General features: G+C 41.2%; 1 protein-coding gene across 1 annotated transcript; it reads right to left on the reverse strand.

Annotated features, from left to right (window-relative positions):
• Nucleotides 1-521: 521 nt before the first annotated feature.
• Nucleotides 522-12998, reverse strand: lhx4 (LIM homeobox 4). The gene is made up of 6 exons (XM_019896450.1): nucleotides 12759-12998; nucleotides 9515-9686; nucleotides 6330-6532; nucleotides 5357-5511; nucleotides 4509-4680; nucleotides 522-2170 (listed from the first exon to the last, which is right to left on the reverse strand). Exons 1-6 carry the CDS (start codon nucleotides 12835-12837, stop codon nucleotides 1782-1784), a joined length of 1170 nt encoding a protein of 389 aa, XP_019752009.1. The 5' UTR covers nucleotides 12838-12998; the 3' UTR covers nucleotides 522-1781.
• Between the last annotated feature and the right edge of the window lie 6327 nt (nucleotides 12999-19325).

Here is a 19325-nt window from a genome sequence, read left to right on the forward strand (position 1 = left end):
AGTTTGAAAACATCAGCATCGACCTCCCGCCCGCCCGTAGAAAAAAAGAAAAAACAACCTCCACGTGGGTTTTCAAAATAAACACTTGTGCCACAATGCTTGTAAAATTCTTTCCCCGATGCGACACTGTCTCAGCCTTGTGCATACCCCTCGCCTGCGTTCTCCTTTTCCTCCTCGAAGTGGCGAGGAGAGTAAAGTGCATATAAAAGGCTCGGGACGATCCGTCAGAAATGTGCGGGCGCCTCCGGACTGACACGCTTGAGCGAGCCTCATTGTGGTTTGTTGTCGGCCAGTCAGCATTTGCAAGATGCACTGTTTGAGTTTCCCTTGGGCTTCAGTTGCCACACGCCACCACCTATGGAACGCCGTTTCAGCCTTTTAGTCCATATCCTTGATACCCACTTTCAGGTCCATGTACTACTACACTCTTTGTCCTCACCAGTAGAACAATTCATCGCACGTACTGGTATTTTTTTTTTCTCCCCTTAAATGCATGACATTTCTGGTCACGAGTAGGACAACTACAAGTCTCCAACAACGAGGCAAAATTCTGCTTCAGGTGACATTTGCACTCGACTAGGACTACTCGTTGGATATTAACCAGTTGAATTTTATAATGCCACTTGTAGTACTAGTAGCACGCATTTGTCCACTACTGCACTTTTTTTTTAAGGTCTCCGACGAGGAAAAACTATGTGCTAGTACATGAACCTGAGCTGGATACTAGTTGGATCTACGAGCTGGTTCTTAAAAGTAGCAGTAGTCGTGGAAAAATGTTGCTAGTAAGAATATGACTACTACTACTAGTGAGGTGTAGTGTCACCACTAGTACATGGAACTTTATTGAGAATATCCAGCGCAAAGTCCACGTACTAGTACACTCTTTGTCTTCACTAGTAAAAAAATGCAGCCTATTAAAAGAGAGACTGTGCCACACTAGTTCAATGTATTTTTTTACTTCTGTATGTCATTTCTGCTTACTTGTAGGACAACTACGTGTTACCAATAAAGCAAGACTGTGCTTAAGCATGCAGTTGTCAACTAGTGCGCAGTTTTGCCTCATTAGTAACATGTAGTGAAGACAAAAAAAAAAACGCACTAGGACATGGACCTTAAGCTAGAATCAAGGATATATTATGACACATGCCAAATACTTGGGCCTTCTAGTTTTCCTAGTGCCGCTACTACTAGTAGTTTAGTAGTAACAACTAATTGTTAACATGCAGGCCAAAAGTTGCAGCAGTTATGGAAGAAAAGTTATTCATAAGACACAGTCATTCTACTAGTGTGTACAATATTTGGCTTCATGTTCGAGTCCACTCTTTGTCCTTACTTGTAAGACAATTCAGCACACTAGTACAACAACTATTAGAAAGACTGTGTTTTACTAGTAACATATAATCTAATACTGTATGAGATCTCTGCAACTTTGACATACCAGTTGGAAAACTTTATATTACTCGTAAAGCAAAACCACAAGTGGGCTATGAGTAGGGTCATGGAGGCTCCTATTGCATACCAACTAGTAGTGTACTAGTGTAGCACAGTGGATGACGATTAAGGTTTAGTTTGTTCTACAGGGCAATCAGTGGCACCGGTAGCAGAAGAGGCGTTACTAGTAAGACACGGTCATTGTACTGGTGCACTGAATTGTCTTCGTGAGGACCAAGAGTGTACCAGTACTGTACATGGACCCTAAGTTGGAGATCGACTAAATGCTCCAACGGCTTTCCAAAACTGCTGGCGTGATGGAAACAAAAAGTCTTGCGTGCCTTTTGTCCTCAGAACTGGGACTGGTCCATCTCGTCCAGCCAGGACACGGGACTGGTGGGGAAGTCAGGGTAGCCCGTACTGCTACCCGTGGACAGGTCTGAGGTCGGGCCGCCCGCCATGGCCCTCAGAGCCTGGCCCACGCCGCCCGGCCCGCCCTGCGCCCCCAGAGCGTCCATGGTGAAGGCTAGGTTGTTGAGGAGGGGGGTGTGGCCGGGCAGGGAGGCGATGGAGGAAGGGGACTGCGGGAGGCCGTAGGGGCTTCCGGCGCGGATGTCGTGGTACGGTTGGCTCGCCGCGTCCACCGAGAAGCCGCCGTTCAGCACGGCGCCGCTCGTCATGTCGCCCACACTCCCGTAGAGTCCGTTGCCGTGGCCCAGGTCTGACAGCACCTGGTCGTCTGCGGAGGAGAGACGCGAGTGTCACTCAATGCACGAAGGAGGTGAATCTCCCAATGTACAAGTGCAGTACATCCCCCCCCCCCTTCTCTATGCAATACATTTTTTACTTTTCAAATACTTAGCGTACATTTCAGTTGTATTTAACTTTATTTTCAACATTTATTTACATCCAATTTTTATTTAACTTTTACATACAATCCATGTTCATTAAAGCTGTCATGATTCTGTATGTGACCAACAGGTGGCACTGTAGGGCTCTCCCTGCAGCTGCACACCTGTTGGTCGTTATGTAATTATTGCTTTAAAAAGACTCCCAGCACGACCACTCGGTGTTGGGTCATTGTTTGTTCATCCGTTCCTTCCTTTCTTCCTTCCTCCTTCCTTCCTTCATTCCTTCCTTCCTTCCTTCCTGTCATGTTTGTTTCAGTCATGTTCGGCCACTGTTAGGTTTTAGCTTCAGTCATGATTTTTGCTTGTTTTGGATTTAGTTTTGTGTTTTTATCAATACAATTCGTCAAGTACAACCTGCTCCTCCTACCTGCCTGCTTTTTGGGGTCCACCACCACCTCGCAACGTGACAAAAGCATTAGGCTTAGTTATTTGTTTAGCTATATTTAAGCACAGCGAGGACGTTCAAATGTCACAGTGGTGTAAAATTAACAGTACATAGGTGTAATTTCGGGAAATAAAACCTCTGCCGGAATTTTGATGAACATTTAGACCTTTCGTCCGTCATTATGGTAGTAATTGAATAAGTATTTTGGGAGTTGGTTTGGTCTGAGAACCGCACTGATGTATTCGGACAATGGCATTTAAATTGTTAGCGATTGGGAAATTTGATCTTATCTGTGTAAAACGAGTTTTTACGCTTGGTCACGATATGAATGAAACGTGTCAATCAGGTACCACTGAATAGAAGAATGAACGAATATATGAAGCAGCAGAATTATTCAAGGGTCATCCGTGACCTTAATGAGGATAAGCTCCGTGAAAAAGAGATGGATGGATTAAGGGTTGCCTCCAAATACTTTTGTCAGTACCTTTCTTTGTAATTCACTAAAAGCCTCGTGGTTTTGCCCCTACATGCTTAAATTGCAATTTCATTTATTTTATCAGGTAAAAAAGATGATATATGTTTTAAAACAGCCAAGGAAAGTGTCTCAGAAGATATATTAGGATATTATGAGGTTGTCTAATTGGCTTTCATCCTACTTGGGACCCAGTGTTTGGCTGCAGGACGTGTCTGAGGAGTGCGAGGGCAATGTGAATCAACAACGACATTTTGCATTTGCCGGAGAACAAAGAAGTCAAGAAAATAAAGACAGAGACAAATGTGATGGCTGATGCACTCACAGCACTGCGCTTTCACATCTTGCCGCGTGCCAGGAGACTGACAAGTCCCTTTCGGGAATGTTACAGCAGGCCAGTAAGTGCAATGGATACAATAAAGCATGGCTTCTCAAACTGGGGGGGGTCCACGAACCGTAGCTCGAGGGTCCCCGAAATAATTGGCAATGATATCATGATGTATCTTTTTTTTTTTAAATGTTCACGCCTACATCTGGCATCTGAGGCAACTATGTACAAATGTAATTAACCAATGACTTCTACCTATCTTGGGTCAATTAAAAGCTCTAATACAATTGATTTATGGATTGATTAATTGATTAAATAATTAATATTGTTTAGTGATACAATTTTTAAAAAAAATAATTTACTGTTTTCCCAGTTTTTGTTGTAAGAATGATTTTTACAGCACTTTGTATGCAGCAACGGTTGTTTTAAAAGTGCGATATAAATAAAGTTAAGTTGAGTTGAAAGAATTGTGACATCATCATTTTAGAACAAAACGTGTATTACGGGGATGTCAAGCTCATTTTTGTCCCGGGCCACATTGTCGTTACGGTTTCCCCTCGGAGGGCCGTAAATGACTGTGAATTTTGTAAAACCATGTCAACGTTTAACCACCTCCACATATTACATACACAGCGAACAACAAATTGATGGATAACTTGCTTTGAAATCAGAAGTCAAGAATAATGGCTTGTTCAAACATCGTTGTGATGGATTGGATATGACAATTTGAAATTTTGGTTCAGACTTTAGCAAGCATCATGGAAGTTGACATGCTTGATTTGCTTTCGCGGGCCACATAAAATGATGTGGTGGGCCAGATCTGGCCCCAGGGCCTTGACTTTGACACCTGTGCTGTATTTATTACAGTAATTAGGTCCTATTATTTCAAAAACTTCAAGTGTATTTTTTTAGAACGTCATCTCATTTCAAAACTAGAATTAAATTGTACTTGTTAAAATAATGACAGTAACACTAATTCACCTCTGAAGCTCAGCTCGCTGTCACTGAGGCCTGCGTCATCCGCCGAGCTCTCCTTCTCCACCTTTGGCCCTCCTCGGCTACGTTTGACACTTTTGTAAAACTGAGTCCATCGATGGCGGCCTGCATCTTTTTTGAGACGCTTTTCCTTCGCTCGGCGGTTCTGGAACCAAACCTGACAAGAGACGAAACAAAATGGTTTTCTAACTATGATTTTAGAGCAACAAAACCATTCATCTTGAGCCGAAGCCCGCCGACTCTGGGCGATGCGCAGGGTACACCTTGGACTGGTCGTCAGCCACTCGTAGACATTTTAATGTGACATGAAAGTTTGGCGTTTTTATAAACATGTCAGCCAAAGTGGACTATTCCTGTACTATGATTTTGAGTCCGATACATAAAATGGGAAAGTCGAGTCAAGATGTTCTATGCAGCCCCACTTGTCTAAACACAGCATTCTGATTATTATTACAATTGTGGAATATAAATCAAGCAGTAAAATCAAACCATTTGTATCCATCTCTCTCTTGGGACAAATTTTGCCACTTGCTGCCGATTAAAAATGATATCACAGTCGCTCCAGGGCTCAGGTAACAACCGTCACGGCTCACTCGTTTTCCAGGTTTGGTCATGTGATGTTCACAAGCTGAGCGCTTAGGCACTATGGTGTCATTTTCAAGAGCAAAATGGCTCCCCCCTAATGGATAAAAACAGGTGGATTTTTGATCTGCTTAATTCATATTCCACAAAACAATATTCATCACAATACCGTGTATAGACGAGTGGAGGCGCATTCCTGATATAATAAAGAAAGCTTGACAATCAACTGGTCTTCATATGGCGATGTCTACCTGCACGACTCGCATGTCGAGGCCCGTCTCAGAGGAAAGCTGCTCCCTGACGTGTCGTGCCGGCTTGGGGGAGTTCTTGTAGGCACTTTTGAGGGTCTCCAGCTGCTTGGCCGTGATGGTGGTCCTCGGTCGCTTGGTCCCCGCCTCGGAATCATCTACCGTAACCAAACATTGGCAATACAATCATGCCAGTGATCGCTTGTGTGTACTTCCTGTGCATGCGTTAAATGGAGTGAACGGTGGCGTCGGCAAGTGCATTATTGTCCTTGTGCATGTATATCAGCAGCACTGCAGCACAACACATAAATCTAAGAACAGGACAACACACTTAAACTCACTGCCGTACACTACACATTCAACTGAGTGTTGCTTCACTTTACATCAACAATGAAGCATGCAGCGAAAACATTAGTATAAACTCACCGTAGCCGCATTAATTTGAGTCATTTGATTTACCTTTATATATATATACATTATAAAGTCACAATACAATGCAGTATCAGGAAACAAAAGCAAGGAATAAGGTCAACTTTCTTATCCTTGCACTAAAAAAAACCCAACTAAAAACACACACACAAAATATGGAAGGTTGAAATTAACATTGCGTCACCTTCTTAAAATAACGGCATATTTCATATTTTGACAAAAAAAAATTATATATATCCTTAAACATCTCCTCATGATGCTGGACACCGCTGCAAAAATAAGCTGCATTAGTTAAACAGTTCATCCAGTTCTAGCCCTGAAATTTAATTCTTAATAAAAAATAATAGGATTCATATTTGGTTCAGTTCTAGAGGTTTCTGGAGGAAAAAAAGGCCATTATTTTAGAAAGGATATAAAACTGTATTTGGGCGAAAGGCAGACTACGTCCTGGATTGGTTGCAAGTTGATCACAGGGTGTTTTTCTTTTATCCGTCCAAGTTTTTTTTTTTGGGGGGGGGTGGTATATTTATTTCTAATGGTTGCTGACCGTTCTGTTTTGCCGTCTCGTAGTCCACCTTGCACACCAGCCTGCCGTCTTCCATGAGGTAGAACTCATCCCCGGTGGCCAGCTGCCTGCTGCACATGATGCAGGCGAAGCAGTGCAGGTGGTACACAAAGTCCTGCGCCTTCCGCACCACCTGCGTGGGAGGGATCCCCTGTTGGCACGATGCACATTTTGTTCCGAAGCGCCTGCGGGGAGCAAGAAAGACGGATGTCAGCTCGGGACCGCAACGATGGAGACCAGCTGAGATTAAAGTAGTTCCCCATCCTGAACGGCTACAGTATGTATTTTCCTCTCAACTGCAGTCAAGAGTGATGGTGCGCCCGCCTGTGTTAATAGAAGCTCCAGCTGTTGAAGCGGGAAAAAAATCAGCACTGGAATGCATTTCTGTTAACGATAGACCTGTCTGCAACTTGATGGATGGAGAAGATCAATGCACTGCGGCCCCTGTACGTGTGTGTGTGTGTGTGTGTGTGTGTGTGTGTGTGTGTGTGTGTGTGTGTGTGTTTATGTGTTTGCAGAAGAAGTACAGGGGATGAAGAGGAGGATGAGGAGGAGGGAAAAAAAGAGGAGGCTGCTCTCAGTAAACACACCCTCCGGAGGACCAATAAAACACTGACTCAGGAGAAGCTCTAAATCACGCCAGCGAGCCTCAGACAGTAAAAGAGCAAGGTGAAGCTTACACACACCCACACACACACACACACACAAACACAACCCAAAATATTAGGTACACTTCCACAGAGAGCTGTCAGAAAAATTTGGCCTTGACAGTAAAGCTCAAAGACTGATTTCTATTCATTTCACGCTACATTATGTTAAGTAGGAAACAATACATTTGGTTGTAGTTTGCGGTCGTGTAAAACTGTGCTGCATAAAACTGAACTGGTGATGCGGTGACATGGCAGAGTTCATTTCTATGAAAGAGCTCTGCAATGCAAGGCCAAGTGAACTGAGGATGTTCAGAATTATCAAGGTACATCCTGCATAGTCATCTGTTTGAAATACACTTGATAAGAATAATGAAGTGGTTCGGCTCTGGACAAATAGTATTAGTCCCACTCCTTGTCTTGTGCCCGCATCCTGAAATTAGCCCTGACCATGAAATATAATCATTGAAATCCTTTACATCTATCTATCTATTTTTTTTTTTTTTAGGTATTTCCAAACTGCCTTAAGGTATTGTCCTTAAATGAATAAATAAAGAAATACATAAATAAAGGGCACATGAAAGCCAAAAGTTCGCCCATTAAACTTAATTTGATGTGTTTTCAACTCTGATATGGTGCCTCGGCTCAGTCCTATACACCTAAAGTGTTTTTGATGTATGTGTTTCTTTTTTTAAATACATGTCAACATGTATGGCTAAATTTCACGGATGACTAAATTTCTATTCTTAAAAAGTCACTCATGAGTTGCAGTAATATAAAACAAAAAGTTGCCCAAAATGACTTTGGGAGTATATGTGCATTGATCAAGATTAAAAAATAAAAATCAGAAATTGAAGTTCAAGGTGCCAATGCCTCTGGCCTTTATATTTTGGGATGTCATGAAATGGTGCGGGTGTGCCTCATCATCATTTTCTGTCTGCTGACAAGTTATTAGATGTGCAACCGCTTTACCAAGATGCAAAAATAAAAGACTCATAAAAAGTCCATTCCTTTTCAGTTGGTCATGCTTCAGAAATCCAATTGCAGGAAAAAAAAAAAATTGGGTTTATAATGCATGAATTGATCATCTGAATCAGTGATTCTCGACTAGTGGGTCAGGAGCCGAAAGTGGGTCACGGATTCATTAAGGGTGGCTGTGGGTCATGGACAGGTCGGAAAAAAAAAAAATTACAAGGGGTGCTGCGTTTGTACTCACATAAAACTGACTGCTTTTCATTTGATTGTTTTCCAGACAAATACTAAATTGATCGTTTCATTGTAGGTTTGTGACTGACTGTGACACACTGCGATCTATGTAGACATTTGTGCAAGTGGAACTCTATTGGAAACTGAGGACTACCTGCAGGGTGAAGTATTGCACAGTATTTGGAAACTAGAAAATGAAAAGGTAATGCAACATATGTATTTCTAGAATTATTTAGAATATTTGTGGAACCTGGAACTTCCCTTTAAAAAAAAAAAAAAAAAAAAAAAAGAGGTCAGCACCAAGATACAAGTGAATTTTGGTGCCATTATTTTGTGCACTCGTCATATTTCAATTGACCCTCTTCATTTTTATCCAGTCTGTGAAATTGTCATGTTAATCGTGAGTTTCTTCATAAGATGCTGTGAAGTCACTTGGAGCACGCTGAAAAAAAAAAGAACTTGATTTTCGTTTGCACATGATTAAAATGCGTGAAACTCACGCATATCATTTGTTTATTTTTGAGGAAAACACGGGAAGATGACTTTGGTTTACCACATTTTAATGATGTGCAACCGTGTTCCAATTATGTAAATCGAAAGGATTATTTTTTGAGTGCATCATGGCGTCACATAATTTGATAATTTCATGACTTATTCATCAACAGTTTATACTTCTTATTTATGTATCTATTTATTAATTTATTTACTTGTGTGTATTTAATGTGTGGATCTATGTATGTATTTATTTATTTATTTCAATCACAGCCATTTTTGCTGTTGATCTTTTTTCAAATACATAGTGGAATCATTAAAAACGCACCATTTGTCTTCTTGGTAATTTGGTTATTCATTTTGATTCAATTATCTTAATTATTTTTAATACCGGTAAATAGCAGAAATCTTTTCAGTTACAATTGTAAGTGAGCTGCATGAAATATATATGGAGGGTTGAAAAAAAAAAAAGATATCCTTGAAAAACAGTGGTGGGAAAGTAACGGTGTGTGGGCCATGCATCACCCCGAGAGCATTTGATCTGGTCGGCGATAAACTTCTAAAAAAAAAAAAAAAAAATTAAAATGTCAGAGGAACAAGGGAAAACATTTGTTTAATCCCTGCATTATATATTTTTTGCACATTTAGCGCAATAAAAGATTCCATCACATTTTAACCACCCTTCGATGCAAACATAAGGCGCAATAATTAGCATTCCATAAGGAAGATGAAATGAACCCCCAGCTCATTGCAGGGAGGTCCTCAGAAAACATGTGGCTTAGTCGGTCATGACAAAGGTGAAAGGGCAAAGGAAAGACTGACTTGAAGAAATCCTCCTTGCAGTAGACGCTGCCGGCCCTGGAGAAACACTTGTCGGCCAGCGGCGTGTGGCAGTCGGCGCACTTGAGGCACTTGGAGTGCCAGTGCCGGTCCAGGACCTTCAGGATGAACTTGTCCACGATGTGCTGACTGCAGCCCGCACACTGAGGGATCTCTGCCGGGTGGGAGGGGACACACACATTTAACATTCATTGTCACCGCTTTGACTGTCGTTAACCCTTTCAGGGACAGCGGTTACTACAGCGGACAGCTTATCGTGTTATCAGGTTACGGGGCGCATGAAAGGGTTTAATTTGACGTCAAAATGAAAGAGCTGAATATTAATGACACGGAGTCAAATAGAGTCATTTTTACTTTGTCATGTACACATCCGTAAACGAAATTTGACCTCTATGTTTGACCCATCATGCGTTTGCAAAATATCACATGAGTCCCTCATGTCAAGAAATGGTTCTTCAAAATTGTGATGGGAAAAATCAGGTTTTGCCCCCACACACACACACAAATATCAAACTCTCGAAGGCTCAAAATATACAATGACAAATATTTATTTCACCTTTGAATTCCTTTTCATTTAGTTTGGCCCTTGGAGGACTTTTAAAAGCTGGTTTGGCCTGAGCCATGGGTGTCAAACTCAAGGACCGGGGGCCAGATCTGGTCCGTCATATTATCTGATGTGGCCCTCCTCTAATGTCAAGAGTGGGTCGACTCCTTGTTCTTTTTTTTTGGGCATAAAAATCTGGACTGAGATTACATTGTACTTCACTTTTGGCACTTTTACAACCATGAACAAATCCTTTCACAATATGAAATGGACAAGAGTCGTACACTAACAAACAGTGATTTTGCTTGCCACCATTTTCCAAGAAAAATGAAATTTGATGCTAAAATATATATAGTTGGCCACATGGCATAATTGCCATTCTTTTTTTTTTTTTTTTTTTTTGAGATTGTAACAAAAACTTCAACCAGATAGGAAAAAGACCCTACAAAAAATACCAACATGTGAGAACACATGTTGGTATTTTAAATTACGTTTTTCTTGTCCTCCAAAATTTTTGAAAAATGAAAAAAAAAAAGACAAACGATATGTAATAACAATAAAGTACAGATGTGGCCGCACATCCCACAGCAAGTGTGTCAAACTCAAAGCCAGATCTGGCCCATCATGGACAAAAAAATATAATTTATTTTGAAATTGAACCAGTTTTGAAAACATTTATTTTCACCAAATTATTACTTGCCATAAACTGGACAATATTTATATTTTCTGTGACTTCTGATTGAGAATTGTACTTGTTAAAAAAAAACAAAAACGGATACTAACAATGACTTGTGCGTGTACATTATACATGAACCGAATATACATTGACACTGTATATGATTTTACAAATCATAAGAGCCATCTCGGGAGAAACCTGAGCTAAAAGATACTGCCTGCAGTGAAAATGATCTTGATGCCCCTGGTTTAAATGCCCATGCAAGTCTCGCTATATTTCGGTAGGACCATGATTTAATAACCTTTAAAAAAAAACAGAAAAAAAGAAGGCGAAAATTATACCCAGTAATGATACAGTGACGTATAGCTAAACTGATTTAATCAACCATCTTTAATCGTGATTAAAATTACACTCAGGGACAGACTGGCAAGTGTATGTCTCTGTCCATGGTGCTGATAGTTTTTATATTTCGACACATTTCCTTTACCAGATGAGCGCGACACAGTAGTGGAAGTTTTAAAGGGGACACACAATGTAAATAACACCGTGACCGAGTTTTTTTTTTTAAAGACATTTTTGCGATAATACAACTGCGCAATTGGCTGCTGTGGCAAACATTTAAACGCAAACGTCGAAAAAAACAGGACAAACGCTGTTATTTAAATCGATGGTGGACGAGTGACAACAATCGCTTATTTTACCTCACAGAAAACGTGCCGATGTTTTTCGTCAATTTCACTACGCACAATATTGACCGTCTCGCATAGCCTCAACATTGTTAATATTTTGCAAACATCTTGATCCAAACAGCAGAAAAAAACATCTAAAGACTAAAAACTGTCAAAATATGCAAAACGTGTCCAAAAAAAGCTCAGACGTCAAGTACGCGGTTTTAAATACTTCCAAATTGGTTTATTAATAATATTATGCGTTGAATCTATGATCTGTATATCTTTTCGCTTCTGTTTTTTTTGTGACTACAAATGTAAGTTATTTAAATTGATTACAAACGAATCTTATTTAAAATATGCATTTAAAAAAAAGAAACAAGAACGATGGGGAGATTCTCTTATCTCCTACCGGTTGCCATGACTCCCCTCCCCATCATCTCGTTGAACCTCATCATCTTCATCACCTCAACTATGCAAGAGGTCACGCACACGCAATGTTTCCATTTTCTCCAGTTTCCACCCCCCGCCCCCTATTGAATTCGTTGGATGAAATTTCAAACATGATATGTAAAGAAGTCTCTTTTATTGCTCGAAATAAATAAATAAATAAATAGACAGGTTTTAAATCCACTGCAGGGGGCTGACTGGCAGGATCTTTCTCCAATCTTTTAATCTCCCTCGAATTATAACATTAAATAGCGTAATCCCACCACGTATGTATATGATTAAAAAGAATATCATAATTAAAAATATATTTATTTGGCAATGAATTAAACTATTAGGTGAATGTGGATTCATGTCTTTTTAACCTCAGCCTGTTGTTTGTGAGGAAGCTCGATATCATGACAGAATTAGGTCACATCAGAAATGTTTACAGTTGCAATCACGTGCTAACACGATTATTTCTTTATAATTATACATTCAAATTTTCACGATATTTTGCTGTCATTGGGAAGAAATATTGTGCAGCTTGAAGCGTGGGTGCGCACGCCAGGGCCCTTGAACAAACACAATGCACGAACCGTGTTTGCATCACGAGGGAGGCCGTGCAGTCCTCCTTGTAACATTTCAAATAAATATTTTTACTTAACAAAATTAACCAAGGTGCTGAGAAGTTTGGGGCTATTTTTTAGACAACCCCCCCCCCCCAACCAATACGAACGAATGTCAATGCAAATGTAATTGCGTGCAGAACATGGAAACAACAAAAAGGCACCGAGCGCAGCTAAAATGTGATCTCGCGTCCTCGTCCGGCACTCGACATGCAATCTAATCATGATGATTTATTTTTTTTAAATGTATCTCGATATAAACATGAACCGCCGGTGTCCTTACGTTGCAGTGGCACTCCCAGGATGTCCGGTAAACTCTTAACGGGACTCTCAGTGGGAAGGACCGCTGCACTTTGCATCATCGTGATCCCACACGCGCACGCACATACACCCGCAACACGGTGGGCGCACTTCCCCCTCTCGTGTCTTCCGAATGTTAAAAAGGAAAAAAAAAAAGGGAAAAAAAGGAGCAAAATAGTCGTGTTGTTGCTACCCTCTCGTTTATGTCCACCAAGGGATAGCGTCCGCGCTTATGCCGGGCCGTGCCGAGCTCTTTTTGGGACAGGATCAAGACAGGCTGCTGAGTTCTGCAGGGGCGGCGGGGCGTGACGTCATCACGGCGCAGACTCACCGGGGGCCAATGAGAAGACCGCGTCGCCATCGCGGCTCACCGCCCCGCCCCCTTCTCCTCCTCGGAGCATCCTCGGGAGGTGGAGAAGGAGAGCCGAGGCGGGACACTGAGCTGCCGGAGCCCATAAATAGCTCACTGCAGCGTGAGTGGCCCCCAGAGGGACCCCAGAGGAACCCCGGGGGCCACCATGGAGGACGACCCCGCAACCAGGAAGTCCAGGCCAGGTGTCAATTTAAACAACAACCTGGATGGATGGTGATGGGATAATGTGGCCTTCCAATTACTAATAGTTGTATTTTCTTATATAAAAATCATAAGCATGGATGCAGGTAGGATATTGATGCTAAACTTCACAATCAAGCTTTTCTTATAACCAAGCAAAAATGCGTCTAGATGGGATGTCATTTTGACTCTGTCCGAGACACACTCTCATTTTCTTATATCAAAGTTACAGTAAGTAAAAATGCAGGCGAGATCTTGAAGCAATGCTTACAGTCAATTAACATTAAATATAACTAAACAATCATGAGTACAAAGATGGGATGACATGGCTATGAAGCTTTACTCGAAACGCACACTTACTTTCTTACATTGAAGGAAACATAAATGCATACATTTAAGTGTGAATGGGATGTCGACACTTTCCATACAGACGTTGTTATTTTTCTGATATCAAAGTTACACCCTACGCAGGATTCAGATGGGATCTTTGATGCTATGCTACGCAATCTTATTTTCTTCAGCAACACGTGTAAAGGGTACATGCAGGATACAATTCAAATTATAATACAGGACACAATCAATCTGGGGCAATAATCCACGATTGGGATATTAGTGCTTCTCACCGAGCACAATTAACATCATTCATGTGCGTTTACAACAACAAGACTGAATGTTGATGATGCAGTAATATCTTAAGAATATTCATATAATAAATCGGCTTCGGGTTTGTTTGCACGAGGAGAGGGAGGAAAGCAGCAATGCGTTTGTTCGAGTATCGGGGTGACGTTTTTCGTTCACTTTGTCCATTAAGTGGTCCAAGAAGACATTGCGATCAGTCTGACACAACCCATTGGAGGTTTCAGGTATTCTTTGGACTGCGAGTTCAAGCTGCATGAACTCCGTCGTCGCATCCAATTGACATCAAGACCCTTTAGCACAACATAGAGACACACACACACACACACACACACACACACACACACACACACACACACGCCACTGACAATCAGACTGAAAAAAAATAACTTTGTTGAATTTACTCAATTTTATTTCGTCAAGTGGTTGCACGAAATAAAAGCATACGTTTTTAAGTAGATTATACATCTACGTAAAAAAATGCATCGAAACGGAGACGATTCTATTGTGTGCGGCCACTTGACAAAATAAAATTGAGTAAACTCAACACATTTTTTTTTTCACCACATGGCGCCAAAAAACCTACGTGAACGTACTGATATGAGTAGATTTGCGACTTCTAGGTATATCAAAATAAATAAATACAAATGCTCACCAAATCTGTATCTGGCTTTGCACATCCCCAAAGCTGAAATATTATTGCAAGGGAAAATGATGCAAGAAACATGATGTTTTGGTATTTTTACGGAACAGTTTTTAAACTAATAATAGGAACTAGAACAACATCTATGCAGCAATGAAATCTTAATTATGTATCTTACCCCTAAACTATTAAATCCAATTGCTGATTAAAAATAATTTCAGATTTCTTTTAATAATTTAAAATGCTGTTCACCAAAGTGATGCAGAATTATTACGTTGGGTACTAGATATAAAATAATATAAAATTATCTTTCGATAAGGAAAGAAGGGGAGTTTAAATGATTTTTTTTAATGTCAATATAAATGTGAAACTAGTCCAGTTTCTTTCGTTAAATAATATGAATACATGCGATTTCATTTTTCAAAATCCCCACGCACTGACTACACCCCTCAAAATTTCGTTTTTGTCCACGAGCAGCGAACCGAAACACACCCGTTCAAGACAAAAAAAAAAAAATACATGTTACCAAGTTGTGCTTTTCAAAAGAAACGAATGCAGAATGTCAATAGAAATGTGAAACTAGTCCAGTTTCTTTCGTTAATTAATATTAATACATGCGATTCCATTTTTCAAAATCCCCACGCACTGACGACACCCCTCAAAATTTCGTTTTTGTCCACGAGCAGCGAACCGAAACACACCCGTTCAAGACAAAAAAAAAATTCATATTACCAAGTTGTGCTTTTCAAAAGAAACGAATGCAGTCTAAAGAGGAAGCAGTAATTCACAACGAGGGCGACTCCTTTGCCATCGACGTTGACCCACCACCTCTTAATTAGAGCTCATCTTTCACTTTATTGACATCTGCGCGCACACTCCCACTCACGGGCTTTAAATACGTCATCTTTTGAGAATGATTCTCCCCCCAAAAGAGTCAAATCCATGACAGCTTTTCATGCACGAAATGTCACGCGTGGTGCGCATTTCCAACAATGAACAAAATGATTGTTGATGTTTGGGATTGTGCAGACCTACCTCACCTCTGCTCCTCCTCCTCCTCTTCCTCCTCGTCATCTTTCCCGACTGCACGGAGCGTTGCATCCTGCAGGTTAAGACAGCGGGTGGGGAAAAAAAAAAAGAAGATTCCCTCAAACAGCTCTGGCAGCCTTGCTACGATTTCACCGTGGAAGTCAGCAGAAGAAGAACCCGCGCACGTGCGCATTTTCAACAATGAACAAAATGATTGTCGATGTTTGGGATTGTGCAGACCTACCTCACCTCTGCTCCTCCTCCTCCTCCTCTTCCTCCTCGTCATCTTTCCCGACTGCACGGAGCGTTGCATCCTGCAGGTTAAGACAGCGGGGGGTGGGAAAAAAAAAGAAGATTCCCTCAAACAGCTCTGCCAGCCTTGCTACGACTTCACCGTGGAAGTCAGCAGAAGAAGAACCCGCGCAGCAGGGGAGAAGAAGAACCGGAGAGTGGGAGAGCAGAGCAGAGAGGAGAGGAAGGCGGCGAGACTGCGACGGAAGAGAAAATTAAATTGCACTTGTGGGGCAAATTGTATTAGGGAATAGTTATTGTCTCCTGACAGCTCCTGTCCATTTGGGTAATTAGTCGTCCAGATTGGTCCAACTGTCAGAAATGATATTTTCCCCATTCCCTGATTGAACCTGACCCTCGTGTACTGTACACCATTATACCACAGGCGTGTGAACGTGTGTGTGTGTGTGTGTGTGTGTGTGTGTGTGTGTGTGTGGACGAGGCGTTAATAGGCTCATTGCACTCTAATAACTGCAAAGTTCAGCCAACTTGTCAACCACTCACGGATTACTTATCACCTGTCCTGACAATCCCATTGATTTTATTACTCACAAAACACACAGACATGGCTAATTACATCATCATTAGTCGTATTATTGTTGTCATTAGCTTGTACACTTACAAGTGTATTTACCTTGTGGCTTGATTATCGTTACGGTTGTGGTTGTTACTGTGATGAGGATAAAGATGATGCAGATGATTACGCTGGTCAACAGCAATTTTTAATTCATCAGCGATGTCTTATGTGTCCTGTTTTTGAAGCAATAAAAAAAAATGTCTTTACTTTTTTATAGCCCTTCCGTCACGTCGCGAGGTGGTGGTGGACCCCAAAAAAAGCTTCTGTCACGTTGCGAGGTGGTCGTGGACCCCAAAAAAAAGCAGGCGGGAGGGAGGAGCAGGGTGAACTTGAAGAACTGTATTGATAAAACACAGAAAACTAAATCCAAAACAAAGTCCTAAGAAGGAAACGAATCCAAAGTAGCAAACAAAAACCATGACTTAAGCAAAACACTATCAATAACAGAAACATGACCTAACCATGACAAACATACATGACCCGACACCGAGTGGTCGTGTCGGGAGTCCTTTTAAAGCAATAATTGCATAACGACCAACAGGTGTGCAGCTGCAGGGAGAGCCCCACAGTGCCACCTGTTGGTCACAAACAGAATCATGACCCCTTCATTTTTTTTTTTTTTTGGGATCACTTCAACCATCATGCATGTTTTTGGAATGTGGGAGGAAATCAGAGTACCCGGAGAAAACCCACATGGGTAATGGGGAGAAAATGCAAACTCCACAAAGGAAGGCCAGAGCCTGGAAGGAATTATGAACAGTTAAAAAAACTGTCAATGTTGGCACAAAACTTTCAGGCTTCTGCAAGAGAGAAAACAAATGTCAGTGAAAGTCTCGTAGAACATCGGAACTTGAATTGAGGTTCATTCGAGGCATTCTAAATTGGAGCGTGTGCTGACTCTCATTTAACATGAGTTTGAATGGTAATTGTACACAAAGTCATGTTAAGAGGGTGTGCACACTTCTGCAAACATTTTTTTTAGTTGTCATAGGGAAAAGATGAAGACATTGATTTCTCTTAGTCTCATTTTTTTCATATAAAAAATGGCATTTGAACAGGGGTGTGTACACGTTATATTCACTGCACATGAGAAGAAGAAAATGCGAGGATGCAACTCAGCTCAGCTGTATTTATAGAGGACTGTAAAAAAACACTGCTGTATACAAATATATTTACTACATATATTTACATATAGATACTACAAATATATTTGCTGCTGTAAATTGGGAATTTCTCCATTATGGGACGATTAAAGGTTTTCTGATTCTGAAAGTGCTGTGCATGGAGCAAAAATAATTCATGCAACAAACAATCAAACAATAAATTAATAAGGAGGACAGTAAAAAGAACAAAAACAGTAACACTAAAAAAAATCAAGTCTCATGCTGAGTCAAAAAGAATAAAAATGACTTGAGTGCTCCAACACTTCCTCCAAACTAACCTCCTCTTTAAGACTAGCCAGTGAACTCATTTGAACCTTTCCCGGGTCCAAAGCGGGCACGTTATGTTCCCAAGCTATAATGCACAAAGGGTTCAAAAGTGTCACTTTTGCAGGTCCCGCCCTCGTGTGCCAGATCGTGGCAGTAAAACGAGCACCGGCAGATATGTTGATGGTGAGACAGGAAGTGTGACGTGGCTGAAAAGCAAGTTTGGGGGAGGGCGCTGGTGCGTGTACAAGAGCAGTAAAAGCAGATGGATGTGACCCTAGTTGACTCCCGCTTTTAAAAGGCGGAATATTGAAACCGAGGGGGGCCCGGGCTTATATTTGGATGTGATATATACCAATACAATATATTAACCTCCTTTTCTTCATAATGTATTCACCCAGCAGCCCCTCTTCCTCGTCGTGCTCCTCCACACTGGCCACAGCGGGAAGCTTTATAGTCGTATTAAAGTCAGAAAGAGAGATGACAGAAAAAAAAATGCATCAAGGTTCCCTCCTGCATCCTAATATCAATAGCGGCGGGGTAATAAACACGCAGGCAGGGCTCACGGCACTGAGGAGCCACTATAAAACCTTACATCTTCTAATTTATGGAAGACAACAACATGCCAGCAAGGTGACGTTTTTACCCTTCACGGTGTGCTCGGGGGGGATATTTGCTTTGGGCAATGTAAAGAAAACTTTGGGCAACTTTTCAGAGGGTTTTTGTTGGCTCCTGTTTTCCTGCCTCACTCAAAAAAAAACATTCAAGTTAGCTTGACGATGGTTGTGTATATGTGCCCTGCGATTGGCTGGCGACCAGTCCAGGGTGTCCTTCTCCTTTTGGCGAGAGTCAGCTGGGATGGACTAAAGCTCCATCTAATACTTGGGTTGTATGATTTTGAACAATTATCTAAGTGTTTTTTTTTCCTCCTAATATTGTGATTGCGATATTTTTTTTTTCACAAAGTGCAGCCGTTGCGATTTTACTACATATCAATGTCGATTTGAATTTGATTAATTAATCTGACACCCAAACAAAGACAGGCACTATAGAAACCGGTTGGATGAATTCTTCTGACCGTGGTATGCTGGATTGTGTGGTAGGGCCGTCCGTCCGTATCTCACTGAACAGGGAAGGTTTGCGAGTGTGCGTGCACGTCGCAAATACTATTTTTTTTCCGGGTTCGTATAATGCTGCAAACAGTTGCAGAGACATCTGCCAGACATTCCCAAACAGTTTTAATGGCCGGCCACAGTTTTTCTCGTCGCTATCAAATTTTGAATATCTTCAACATTTCTTTGCAATAACAAAAACTGTTTTGAGACCGTTAAAATAGTTGGTGAACGTCTTCTGCGATTGTTTACGACCTTGAACGAACCTCAACGAAATGAAGC

This window comes from Hippocampus comes, unplaced genomic scaffold, assembly GCF_001891065.2.
Source record: "Hippocampus comes isolate QL1 unplaced genomic scaffold, H_comes_QL1_v1.1 scaffold22, whole genome shotgun sequence".
Classification (NCBI taxonomy): domain Eukaryota; kingdom Metazoa; phylum Chordata; class Actinopteri; order Syngnathiformes; family Syngnathidae; genus Hippocampus; species Hippocampus comes.

Excerpts from the sequence above, each read along its gene's own strand:
- lhx4 (XM_019896450.1), bottom strand. The coding sequence starts at position 12,837 with ATGATGCAAAGTGCAGCGGTCCTTCCCACTGAGAGTCCCGTTAAGAGT. Across the intron at positions 9,687-12,758 it reads CCTGGGAGTGCCACTGCAAC|AGATCCCTCAGTGTGCGGGC; the intron begins GTAAGGACACCG and ends CCCACCCGGCAG. Across the intron at positions 5,512-6,329 it reads CGAGACGGCAAAACAGAACG|ATGATTCCGAGGCGGGGACC; the intron begins GTCAGCAACCAT and ends TGGTTACGGTAG.